General features: G+C 44.0%; 1 protein-coding gene across 1 annotated transcript in view; it reads left to right on the forward strand.

The window, feature by feature from the left end:
- Positions 1 to 13,371, forward strand: part of USH2A (usherin) — an 809,138-nt gene that overhangs the window by 141,318 nt on the left and 654,449 nt on the right. Inside the window, exons 14-15 of the mRNA XM_084828794.1 lie at positions 1,476 to 1,659; positions 9,030 to 9,193. Of these exons, the coding sequence (XP_084684920.1) occupies positions 1,476 to 1,659; positions 9,030 to 9,193 (348 nt within the window). The remainder of the gene's footprint in view (positions 1 to 1,475; positions 1,660 to 9,029; positions 9,194 to 13,371) is intronic.

Consider the following 13,371-nt stretch of genomic DNA (forward strand, 5'->3'; position numbering starts at 1 on the left):
GTGATCCATGAAGGGGTAATGGGACAGAAGGACTGCTAAAGTTGGTCAAACCAGCTAGCTAGGTCTGGCAGGGCACATCTTTTTGTTAAATAAATCCAATCATTTGTCAGATAAATTCTATCTATCTAAAATTATGTCTAGGCCTCCTTTAAGGGTGGGACAGCCTAATTAATTGACAGCATAAACCCAAAAGAGCAACTGGTTTCTGCTGACTAAAGTACTTGCTCTTCCATGCCTATTTGTATATACAATAACAACAACAACATGCCTATGGGTATTACTAAACTTTCAGAATTCATTTGGTATGCTAAGGGCACAATCCTATGCATGTTTAGACAGAGAAAAAGTCCTACAATTCCCAGCATTCCCCAGCGAGCCTTGCAGGGAGCTGTAGGACTCCTTCCTATCTAAACATGCATAGGATTGGGCTTTAAAGGATCTAATCTGGTTTCCATGATTGCCCAGCTTTTGCTGGTTTAGAAATGTGGGCTTGCATTCAATGCACTGCTAGCACAAGGATGCTCGTGCAAGAGGAATCCCTCACCCCTTCCTCCCACTGCACCCTGGGCCCATGAAAAGCCTCTCCTGAAGATGGCCTTGGAAGTGTGATGGGGAGCTGGATTGATAGGAGGGAATTGCTGAGAATCAGGCAGAGGAAGCTTGTGTAAGCAGAGGCAAGCAGGGGTTGTATCCAATGTTAGCCCTACTTAGAATAGACCCATTGAAACAAATGGATCGTATGTTAAAATAACATTGGATACAACCCCAGGCTGACACTCATGTGTATTGGGATGTGCATCCAAATGCATATCCTGTTGAAAGGAAAGCACATCCAATTTGGATGTGCACTTGAATACATTCTTTGCAGTTGGATTCATTGGGGAGCACTGAGTTGACTTGGAAATGAGAAGAATTCTCCCACCCCCAAGGATCAGCAGAGTATAAGCACGCATTAAGAAACTGCAGGTGAAAGGTAGAGAGATTTTTGCAAACCTTGCTCTTAAACATCTGGGTTTGAATCCCAGTGTATTCAATCATGTCAATTAGAATTGTCACCCCTTTTTTCTGACAGGCTCCTCATCTTTGACACCCATATGGCAGACAGGTACATCATGGTCCTGTCTTTGGCTGATGCAGATGGGTGACAATTTAGTTTCAGTTCATTTTTGATAAGCATTTACCTACACTCACAAAGTTTTTCATATCCGGGATATCAAGACCATGAGACTTAAAAAAAATGAATGTGGGAAAAAACAAAACTGACAGATTCACCCATCTTTATCCCCAAATGAGATAAAGTAAATGCAAATTTGATACAGGACATTTATTTTATTAAAAGCAATATATAATATTTCCCATTGCGTTTTATTGAATTTTCACTTGACATTTCTCTATAGCTCTAGCATTTCCTTTGGAAGTTTGTGGTGTGTTTATACCTGAATACAATATTTTGACACCATCTTTTTCTTTATTAGGTTTTTATGTTTCTCTGCATAGTGTTAATGGCTGCTTTCCCTGTTTGTGCCACACAACTGGTTCAGTAGATGAGGTCTGCAACAGTCTCACTGGCCAATGTGTTTGCCAAGATTCTTCTGTGGCTGGGATGAGATGTGATCATTGCAAGAACTACTATTATGGATTTGACTCAGAAACTGGGAGGTGAGTGTTTTATTGCAGAGCTGAACTGAATCTTTGTGAGCTTCAATTTTCATTTCAGAGGATAGTATCCAATGACAGTCCTACTTAGAGTAAATCCATTGAAATGAATGGGACTAAAGTTAGTCATGACTAACTTCAGTCCCATTGATTTCAATGGCTCTACTCTAAGTAGGAATAACATTGGCGACTACCCCAAAATGTGTATGTTCAATGAGGGAGGAACTTCTGTCAAACCACTATGCAAATCTGATGGGAAATCCAGTGTTTCTCTCCACTATTTGTCCATGTCCTGGGCAAGTAATCACAGCTCAGACAGAGGTATGAAAGAAGCCTCTAAAGGCTGATCTCTAAAGCTCCAGGGAATTCTGTGGTCCCTGATTTAGCCCCCAGGTGCCCAAATCAGGGAAATGTCCAAGCCCTGGGAGCAAGAGAACTCCCTAAGTAGTCTCAAAGCTTGTCTGGTCAAGCTCAGTGAAGCTTCTCATCCTGACTGGTTACAAATGTAATCTAATCCTTACCCAGAATTGAAAACAGTCTCATGGGAGAGACCCCTCCCCCAGTGAGGTATAGGATTCCAGCTTAGTTTGTTTGTTTGTTTATATTTATTTATTTATTTATATTTATGTATTTATTTATATTTATTTATTTCATTTCTATGTAACTGGCCAATACCAAAGCTCTCTAGGCAGTTCACAAGCTCTCTGGTTGGTTCACTTTGGGAGAAGAAACTATTCTTTACATTGATGCAATGAACCCAGAACAACAAGACTGACTTGTTAGAAGCTGTTCTTACACCTTTTAGGTCCAAATAGGGTTGACACTTTTTAGGGGAGTAGAACAAAATCTAGTAATTTTGGATGGTCTGGAGCTTACTGGGAAAGCGATGGGGGCAGCAACTTTTCTTATTTATTCATTTAACAATTTACTGTGCTTCTCATTATGAAATCATCCTAAAATGGGGTACAATTGTAATAAAACTGGGGATGTTGGAGAAATCTGTCTGGTAGATGGAGTTTGATGGGTTTTCCTAGGCCCAGCCCCTAGACTTAATTTTGGATCCCACTGTGGCATCCAACTCGATCTGCGGTGAGCCAGGTCAGTTCATGTTTGTTCTGAAAATTTCACACATTTTTGGAGAAGGTTCTGCACTTCGTGCAAATTTCTGAGCAATTTGTGCAATTACCACTGAATGTGTGCAAATTTTGGCCGAATTTGTATAATTCATGCAGAGTTGACCATAATCTGTGCAAATTCTGCTGTAATTTGTGCAAATTCCTTAGAAATTTGCGTAAATTGCAGAACCTTCCAAAAAATACACAAAAAGTTCCCAGAGTTTGGGGAACAGTCTGCAGCTTGACTTGCAGATGCAAAGCGAGTTACACATACCATGTGAACCCCATTGAGCCAAAAAAACAACTGGATTTCCCAGCTACAGACATTCCTAGGTAAAACAAAATAAATTAATACAATCCATATTAATTGTATTAATCTATAATACAACAAAGTGAGGTAAAATAATGATAATTTGATGAAGCACAATAAAACTACACAATCTACAATAAAACAATCTTTCTTCACAGTTTTGCTACTGCTGCAAGCAGCAGTGAAGCTCATATTCTCCCCACAATACACCCCTTTGGAATGATGCTATATAATGACATAGCATCATTAAAAGATATTGCAGCAGGGGGTAGGGAGCGGGAACCCCCATTGCCTGGTGGCTCAGGAATAGAAAAACATTTTACACAATATTTAGAATTGGTCATATGCCTTTCTTTAGAAAATGTAGCCACTGGGTCTGCCAATCATGTGGTGTGGCTGCAAAAAAGGCAAATGCTCTTTTGGGCTGCATTAATAGAAGCATAGCTTCCAAATCCCGGGAAGTACTAGTTCCCCTCTACTCAGCACTGTCAGGCCTCATCTGGAGTACTGTGTCCAGTTCTGGGCACCACACTTTAAGAAGGATGCGGACAAGCTGGAGGGGGTTCAGAGGAGGACAACAAAGATGATCAGGGGACTGGAAACAAAGCCCTATGAAGAGAGACTGAAAGAACTGGGCATGTTTAACCTTGAGAAGAGAAGAGTGAGGGGAGATATGATAGCGTTCTTCAAGTACTTGAAAGGCTGTCACAGAGAGGAAGGCCAGGATCAATTCTCGATCATCCCAGAGTGCAGTACACGAAATAATGGGCTCAAGTTTAGGGATGGGCAGATTCCCTACCTGCTGCTCTGGAGGGGAATCCGTCCGCGGGGGGAGGCGATCCGTCCCTCCCCCCGGAATCCTCTTTGGCCGGCTCCGCTCCATGGCGATTCTGCAGAGCCTGCCACTGGCTCCGTATCTCCAGCGATATGGCAGGCCGCCATTGCCGTGCCATATTGCTAGGTTAAGGGCTGACTCCGCACGCAAATGGCATCCACTATGCCATTTGCAGCCGTAAAGCTCTTAGATTAATATAAATGCAGCCGTAAATGGCTGCATTTAGCTTAAACTAAGGGCTTTACGGCCGCAAATGGCATCCGCTATGCCAGTTGTGTTTGTGGTTTTTCCTGCGATAGGCTAGCGGGAAAAGCCACAGATGCAAATGGCGTAGTGAATGCCATTTGCAGCTGTAAAGCCCTTAATTTAAGCGAAATGCAGCCATTTACGGCTGCATTTAGGTTAATCTAAGAGCTTTACGGCCGCAAATGGCGTAGTGGACACCATTTGCGTCCGGAGTCAGCCCTTAACCTAGCGATACAGGACGGCAATGGTGGCCGTATCGCTGGCAATACAGAGCCAGCCGGTGGCTCCGTGGAGTCATCGCAGGGAGGATCCGGCTCCGGATGGTTCCAGGGAGGAGGTGGAGGTAAGGGATTCATTCTGCCACAGTCTCCGGAGGCCAGATTCAAAAGAACTCATTGGGACTCACTGGGATTCAAAAGAACTCATTGGGACTCATGGCCTCATTGGGGTCCGTGGCAGAATTCTCCGCCATCCCTACTCAATTTACAGGAAGCCAGATTCCGGCTGAACATCAGGAAAAACCTCCTGACTGTTAGAGCAATACGACAATGGAACCAATTCCCTAGGGAGGTGGTGGGCTTTCCCACGCTGGACGCATTCAAGATAAGGCTGGACAGCCATCTGTCAGGGGTGCTTTGACTTAGATTCCTGCACTGAGCAGGGGGTTGCACTCGATGGTCCTATAGGCCCCTTCCAACCCTTCTATGATTCTATGAGAACTACAGTGCAGAGTTAGCCCAATGAAAATCATGCTCTACAGCTATTTGCAGGGAAAAACAAATTTGGGGGGTAAATAGCAGCTCTCAGGGCAATGTTTGGCAGGTTTAAACCCCCTCACCTGTGTTACCAACCCAATACAAAGATACATGGTCAATTTGAAGTGTGTTTCTGAAAAACACTTTTAATGTAACATATTAACAATATCTCACTTTCATCTATGAAAGGGGATTGATACCTGATCTATTTTATAGGGTTGTTATAAGGATTTCTGGATTAATACTGTTTGAAGTACATTACATAGATCAAACGTTATTATTTATCTGGTGTAAAATTACTGTTATGCATGAAGAACAGAAATGGAAACTCTCAGGGGGACTCATATTAATGAAGATTAATAAAATAAAACAATACTGGGAGAAGCTTTTTCAAATTCCGTGTGGACTGTCTGAGACAGATTAAACTCCTCCACAAAGAATAAGTACTAGGTAGTAATAGGTAATGAAATTATAAAGTACTAAATATTGTACTGCTGGGCATATAGCAAATAGCACTCTCATGTTTTATTTTATATACTTTTCAGAAATGAAAACATTTTGTGCAGTTATGACATTTAAATAGAACAAAACCTCTGTTTGAAGGTGGATTTGGATGCACTCTCTATAGATGAAAGAACTTAATACAGTTTTGGAAAAAATAGCTTTTGCTCTTGATTATAAAAGGGAAAAAATGACAGTATTGTAGTTTCCAAGAGAGAATGTTTTTATTTATTCCCAAAGGGATATTATTCCATAAAACAAATTTGCAGCTTATTTTGCTGCCTTAGCTTTTATCAGTCTTTTAAAGGGTGTTGAACTCAGGAGATCACACAGTAAGAGTTACTAAAAAAAAATTCTTTAAAAAAAAGAGTTGCAGTTGTAGAGGTTTGTGAATTGTTTTTTGTAAATTCATTTTAAGAAATCTCACATATTTAATGTCTATTTAGCGGTGTGTGTGTGTGTGTGTGTGTGTATATATATATATACACACACATACATACACACTCTCTCTCTCTCACTCTCTCTCTCTCTCTCTCTCTCTATATATATATATATACATACATATATGCAAATAAATAAATAGAGGTGGCAGGGAAGACAAAAAGTATAAATTACAGTTTAACTGTTAGGCTGGAGGCTGGAAACAGATAATATTTTTTTAGGACAGCTGAGCATGGTATGGTACAGGCATCATTAGTCACAGTGTAATTTCTTGTATCTCATAAATGTCTCTGGTCAAGCAGGTTTTGAAACAACATAAAAACCTGCAAAAGCTGCTTGATCAGAAATGATAATGGAATGAATATGCTCGTCATGGGCAATGATGCTTCTTTGATATCACATTTTACTTGAACACTTTGAAAAAAAAATATTGGCCTGGATGCTAACAAACTTAAGGAAGTTCATGGGAAAAATGGTTTCCCATCTCCTCCTCTCCCTGTAGTTTCCCCATCTCCTTCATCCCCTGAAAGGTCTCTCTGGAGGTTTGGGCACCCAGTGGAACAATGTGAGATGGGGTAGGGGGGCTTGCTGGGGTAGGAAAGAATCCCCCCCAAAATTGGGTGCATCCCCTCCATGCCTTATCCCACATTATTCAGCGGGGGGCATGATCCTGACCCTCCAGAAGAGCCTTCCCCAACCTGGTGCCCTCCAGATGTTTTGAACGTCAACTCACAGCAGCCAGCATGGCCAGTTAGTCTAGGGGATGTTGTAGTCCCAAACATTTGGAGGGCACCAAGTTGGGGAATGCTGCTTCAGAGAGGCATTTCAAGGGACATTCTCTCTTAAACTAGGGATGGGGAACCATTAGAGGCCCCTGCCTTCTAATGCCATCCAGCCCACAATGGCATCTGAGGGAGCATTCCAGCTCTTGGACTCAGAAAGTTTCCTCACTCCTGTCTTAAACCAAAGGGTTTTTTCTTCCTAGTGTATCAGGTGATCAGGATTTTTTTACAGGATTAAAAGCAGGGAAATTAGAACATTGTGCTATTCATAAGAACATAATAGAAGAATCATGGCTTAAATGAACTAATGCTATAAGGGCTTGCCACTTTTACTTTATTAATTAATTATAGCCAGAGCTCTCTGGGTGGTTCACAACAATTAAAACCACAAAATGCACCATAAAATACAATATACATTGTAAAAGCTTAAAACTATGATATATAAGTAAAAAGCAAAATAAAACCTAGCAGCAATGCATAGATTTAAAATGCAACAACAGATTTAAAACAACCGAGCTAAAAGATTAAAATGTATGGGAAAATAAAGAGGTCTTCAGGTGGTGCTGGAAAGTGCACAACGTAGACACTAGGCAAGGCTCTCCGGGAAGCTCATTCCACAACCAGGGTGCCACAGCAGAAAAGGCCCTCTTCTAGGGGTGGACGAAAGGCACTTACCTTTCGTCGAAGCTTGTTTGTGGTGGGGGGGAGGCGCTTCGCTGCTCCCCCCGTGAAGTTCAGGCCGGGGGGGAGGCTTCCCGCCTCGCCCCAGCCAAATTCAGGCCGGGGGGGAGGCTTCCCGCCTCGCCCGGCCGAAATTCAGGCCGGGGAGGAGGCTTCCCGCCTCGCCCGGCCGTGAACTCCATTGTTTTTTTTTAAAAAAAAACAACCGCCCCCATGATAGGCTATGTGACGATTAACATAGCCTATCACGGCTAGATCTGCAAAGTCAGCCGTGATAGGCCACGTTAATCGTCACGTAGCCTATCACGGGTGACTTTAAAAAAAAAAAAAAACCGCGTACGCTAATGGCGGCCCCCATAGGGAGCCACCATTCGCGTTCCTTATTTAGTCGCTGTAGTCTACGTAAATGTTTACGTAGACTACGGCGAAAATAAGGGCAACGCAAATAGCGTTGCCCTTATTTTCGCCATAGTCTACGTAAATCTTTACGTAGACTACAGCGACCAAATAAGGAACGGGAATGGTGGCTCCCTATGGGGGCCGCCATTATCTGTACGTGCTTTTTTTTTTTTTAAGTCACCCGTGATAGGCTACGTGACGATTGACGTGGCCTATCATGGCTGACTTTGCAAATCTAGCCGTGATAGGCTACGTTAATCGTCACGTAGCCTATCACGGGGGCGTTTTTTTTTTCTTTACTTGGAATGGTGGCAGCGGCAGCCGGTCGAAAGACCGGCTGCCGCTCCCGCCCCACTCGAACACCTGCCGAACCCCTGGCCGGACCCGCCACCAGGAGGGACATTCGGCGAAGGTAAGTCCCGTCCCGGGGGGGGGCGGGGGAGCAGGGGGGCGGAGGATTTCTCCATGAAACTTGTTCGGGGGGCCGAACACGTTGGCGTTCGGCCCCCGAAGTTTCGGGGAGAAATTCTCCACCATCCCTACCCTCTTCTTGGTAGCCACTTGCCTCACTTCCTTTGGCAGGGGCTCCTGGAGAAGGACCACTGAAGATGATCTTAGGGTCTGGACAGGTACATATGGGAGGAGACTATCCTTCAACAGTCCCTTTTTGCCACTGCCACACCACTGATTTTCAGTGGCAAACCTCTGCGTTTGCCTTTTAAATGGAGTGTATTTGTCCTTTCTGCTGCTGTTGTGCCACCAAATTTTGGTGACAAATTTAGCAGTGAATAAGTGGTGGGCAGCCACAAGCTGGGGGGGGGCACTCCATGTGACCATGGGCTGCTTGCTGCCTATCCCTAATCTATTGAATTTAGTTGGTTCGTGTGGGTGAGGATTTCATTTCAATTCGCTTTTAATAGAATATACCAGGATTCACACATGTCTTCACATTTAGAATGCAAAGAACTTGACATTAAAAAAATTCATAGGTGGGAGAAAGCAAAACTGACAGATTCATCCATCCCTAACCTGGGTAGTTTGCATGCGAAATCATCTGCTTGGCTGAAGTTCCCCAGGCAGACCAATTATATAATTGCTCTAGATCATAAGTGGAAGAAACACCATACTGTAAATTGTTAATTGCACTTTTTTATTAAACAGATAACCGTATCTATATTTTCTACTACAGCCCAGGGTGTTTGATACTTAATTATGTGAGTTAAAAGAAGCCACCAAATTAAGCTCTACTCTTTCTAACTGAAGTGTTAATATGCTTTCATTACTTTCTTGATTTGTTTTTGTTTATAGATGTCAGCGTTGTAATTGTCATCCTGCAGGAGCGATTAATGGGACTTGTCATCCCATTACTGGACAATGTGTGTGTAAACAATTTGCGACTGGCTTAAAATGCAACAACTGTGTTCCCAGCGCTAGTAATTTGGACGTCTACAACCTATTTGGCTGCAGTAAAAGTAAGTGGTTGCTGGTCAAATTAATGGTTCTTACTGGTTTAGTGATCATTAAACAATATAACTGAAATTCTCAAAATAAATATTACTCAATCCAAATTCTTAATCCCCCCCTTTATTAATATGTTAGGCGATATATTATGTTCTGGTATGTAGAAGCATTGTATGATGCTTAGTATTTAAGATACCATGGGGTTTTGTATCAGTAAAAGGTAGGGGTGCACGAAAGTCACTTACCTGGTTTCGCAGCTTGCTTCGCGGTGGGGGGGAGGCGCTTCGCTTCTCCCCCCGAAGTTCAGGCCGGGGGGGGGGAGGCTTCCCTCCTTGCCCGGCCGAAATTCAGGCCAGGGGGAGGCTTCCCACCTCGCCCGGCCGAAATTCAGGCCGGGGAGAAGCGCCCCGTCTCCCTGGCCGCGAACTTCAAAAGAAAAAACAAACAAACAAAAAACGCCCCTGTGATAGGCTACGTAACGATTAACGTAGCCTATCATGGCTAGATCTGCAAAGTCAGCCATGATAGGCTACGTTAATCGTCACGTAGCCTATCACGGGTTACTTTGAAGAAAAAAAAAAGCGCGTACGCAAATGGCGGCCCCCATAGGGAGCCGCCATTCGCGTTCCTTATTTGGTCCCTGTAGTCTACGTAAAGATTTATGTAGACTACGGCGAAAATAAGGGCAACGCTATTTTTTTTTTTTAAGTCACCCGTGATAGGCTACGTGACGATTAACGTAGCCTATCACGGCTGACTTTGCAAATCTAGCCATGATAGGCTACGTTAATCGTTACGTAGCCTATCACAGGGGCGTTTTTTTTTTTTTTAATTTGCTTGTAATGGCAGCGGCGGCAGCCGGTCGAAAGACCGGCTGCCGCCCCCGCCCCTGACGAAGACCTGCCGAACCGCTGCCGGGACCCGCGGCCGGGAGGGACATTCCTGAAAGGTAAGTCCCATCCCGGGGGGGGGGGCACAGAAGTTCTCCCCGAACAACCGTCGGAGGACCGAATGCGTTGGCGCTCGGCCCCCCGAAGTTTCGGGGAGAAATTCTCCCCCATCCCTAGTAAAAGGTAGGGGTGCACGAAAGTCACTTACCTGGTCTCGCAGCTTTTCGCGGTGGGGGGGAGGTGCTTCGCTGCTCTCCCCGCGAAGTTCAGGCCAGGGGGGGAGGCTTCCCGCCTCGCCCGGCCGAAATTCAGGCCGGGGGGGAGGCTTCCCGCCTCGCCCGGCCGAAATTCAGGCCGGGGAGGAGGCACCTCGCCTCGCCCGGCCGTGAAATTAAAAGTTTAAAAAAAAAAAAAAACGTCCCCGTGATAGGCTACATGACGATTAACGTAGCCTATCACGGCTAGATCTGCAAAGTCAGCTGTGATAGGCTATGTAAATCGTCACGTAGCCTATCACGGGTGACTTTACAAATCTAGCCGTGATAGGCTACGTTAATCATCACGTAGCCTATCACGGGGGTGTTTTTTTTTTCTTTTATTGGAATGGCGGCGGCGGCAGCCGGTCGAAAGACCAGCTGCCGCTCCCGCCCCGGACGAAGACCCGACGAACCGCCGGCCGGACCCGCCGCCGGGAGGGACATTCGGTAAAGGTAAGTCCCGTCCCGGGGGGGGTGCGGGGGGTGCAGAGAATTTCTCCCTGAAACTTGTTCGGGGGGCCGAACACGTTGGCGCTCGGCCCCCCGAAGTTTCAGGGAGAAATTCTCCGCCATCCCTGGTAAAAGGAAGCAAATTATACCAGTGCTCCAAAGTTTTTCCAGACAAAATTTATGATGCTGGGGAGTATAACTTGCCTTAAGAGATATTTCCCTGAGCCCTAGTGAGATCTTCAAGTTTGACTAAGAGTCAAGAGTTCAAAGTATTTGTCCACTCCAAGTATACAGAGGCAGCATGTATTAACTTTTCCACAGGGGGCTCATCAAAGCCCTAGTGTATTTTATTTATTTATTTGTTAGATTTGTATACCACCCAACTGACAAATGTCCTTGGGGTGGTTTATAATCATAAAACACCCAAAAGAATAATAATAAAATAGCTTGGCCATAGTGGTGCAGGGTCTAGTAACTTCAAGACTGGATTACTGCAATGCTTTCTATGGGGGGGCTGCCCTTAAGGCTGGTCCGGAAGCTGGAGTTAGCACAGAATGCAGTAGCTTGGAGGTTGTCAGGAGGAGCTGCCCCTTTTCAGCATGCAACTCCTTTGTACCCACTGCCTGTTCATTACCGGGCCAGGTTTAAGGTTTGGTACTAGTGTATAAAGCCATAATCAGCTTGGACCAGGTTACCGAAGACAACACCTTCTCTCTTATCAACCTGTGCAGTCAGTGAGGTCATCAAGTGCTATGTTCCTGCTGGTTCTGCATATGGCCCAATTGGGGTCTACTCAGAGAAGAGCCTTCAGTGTGGTGGCCCCCTTTCTTTGGAACTCCCTGCCTCTGGAGGTCAGGCAGGTGCCAACATTGTGTTGTTTCTGGTGCCTCCTGAAAACGTCTTTATTTCAGGAAGCCTTCCTTGACTGACCAGCCACAGTTTCTATTGGTCTTCTGTTTTTAAAAATAACAATTTTTAATATGGTGTTTTATTATTTTATCTTTTATTTTTTATTGTTCACCGCTCCAGAATCTGTTTAGATGTGGAGCCGTATATAAATATTGTAAATAAAAAAATAAATAAAACAAGAAAACAAAAATATAATAACATAACAATGAAGTAATACACATTAAACATTAAAAACAATCATTAAAACAAATATTAAAAACATTAAGGACCCAAGAGCAAAATTACAAATCAAAGCAACAGATTAAAGATTAAAGGCCTGCTGGAAGAAGAAAGTCTTGACCTGAAATCTCAGTGGATGCAAAGAAAACACCTGATGCGCTTTCCTGGGAAGGGCATTCCACAGACAGAGCTGGCTCTTTCCCTGGTAGCCACCCATCTCACCATTGTGGGCAGCAGAACCCAGAGAAGTGCTGATTACAACAACACAATTTGTTAATGTCACCATTTTTCACTAATAGTTAACGTTTTGAAAGTGCTTTTAGACATTTTTAAACCTGAGTCCAATTTGTCACAGTAGCTTTCCAGGACAGACAGACGAAGTACACGGTGGAGAATGCGGTGGCTCCTGCAGCAAGCAAGATGGAGTCATGGGTGGTCTTAGGCAGTGGCCTTTTTGTCACTGAAGACGTCTTGTTTTCCTGGTCCCACTGCAGATGTCTGCCCATTTACCAAACAGCAGGGGTACCAGGAGGAGGGTCAGCAGCCCTCTGGAATTTTAAAAGTAGTATAAGACCTTTAATCTTTGTACTGGCACATGGGTGCTGGGCTTAAGCAAAAAAGATGGGTTATTTTAAATGTACCTAGAGAACGATCCTATGGTTCCTGGGCAAGCATCCCAGGGACCATAATATGGTTCAGAAAACCCCTTTCAAGGTCAGAGACAGTGCTCCAACCTTGGAAAGGAGAGTCGGAGATCCAACCCCTGCCTCCTCACAGCTCACTCAGAGAAAAGCTTGCCTCCACTGCTCCTCCTAACCTGCTGGCTTCAGCCTGGCAGGGCATAGGAATCTTGGAAGCCTCCAAGTTTGGGGTCTTCCAATAAATAAGGGCACAGTCCATAGACTTGTGCCCTAAGCGCACAATCTACCAGGATGTTCAGTGGCAAAAAACTTCATTGAAATGGGTATGGCTCCCATTCATTTCAGGGGGGGCTTGTGTAGGAGAATTTCTTGGTAGATTATAAGCCTTAGGTTATAATCGTATATATACTTACCTGGAAATAAGTTCCATTGAACTCAATGGGCCATACTTCTAAGTAGACATATAATATGATTGCACTATAAATTATGTAACTGTATTTAAATTAAAGTTTAGTACTCAAATTTAATGCTCCAAAATAATGTAATATAATATGTATTATAATTATATATAATATAGTTATATTATGTTCATCATATAAATATAATATAATATATTAAAAACCACATTAACAAAGCAATCCTATAGTCCCTGGGAGAATGTCTCAGGGACCACAGGATATGAACAAGTCTCTCTCGTGAAGCTGTAGACACTCCTATGAGTTTGGGAGGGGGACTCTGTGTTCCAATCCCTGCCCCTTGTAACCACTGTGGAAAGACTTCAGGAAAACAGAAAAAAGGGATGTTCCAGTGGGCGGAGAAGGGA

This window comes from Heloderma suspectum, chromosome 1 (assembly GCF_057233095.1).
Source record: "Heloderma suspectum isolate Gila_16-S chromosome 1, 16-S_ref, whole genome shotgun sequence".
In the NCBI taxonomy this organism is placed as follows: Eukaryota; Metazoa; Chordata; class Lepidosauria; order Squamata; family Helodermatidae; genus Heloderma; species Heloderma suspectum.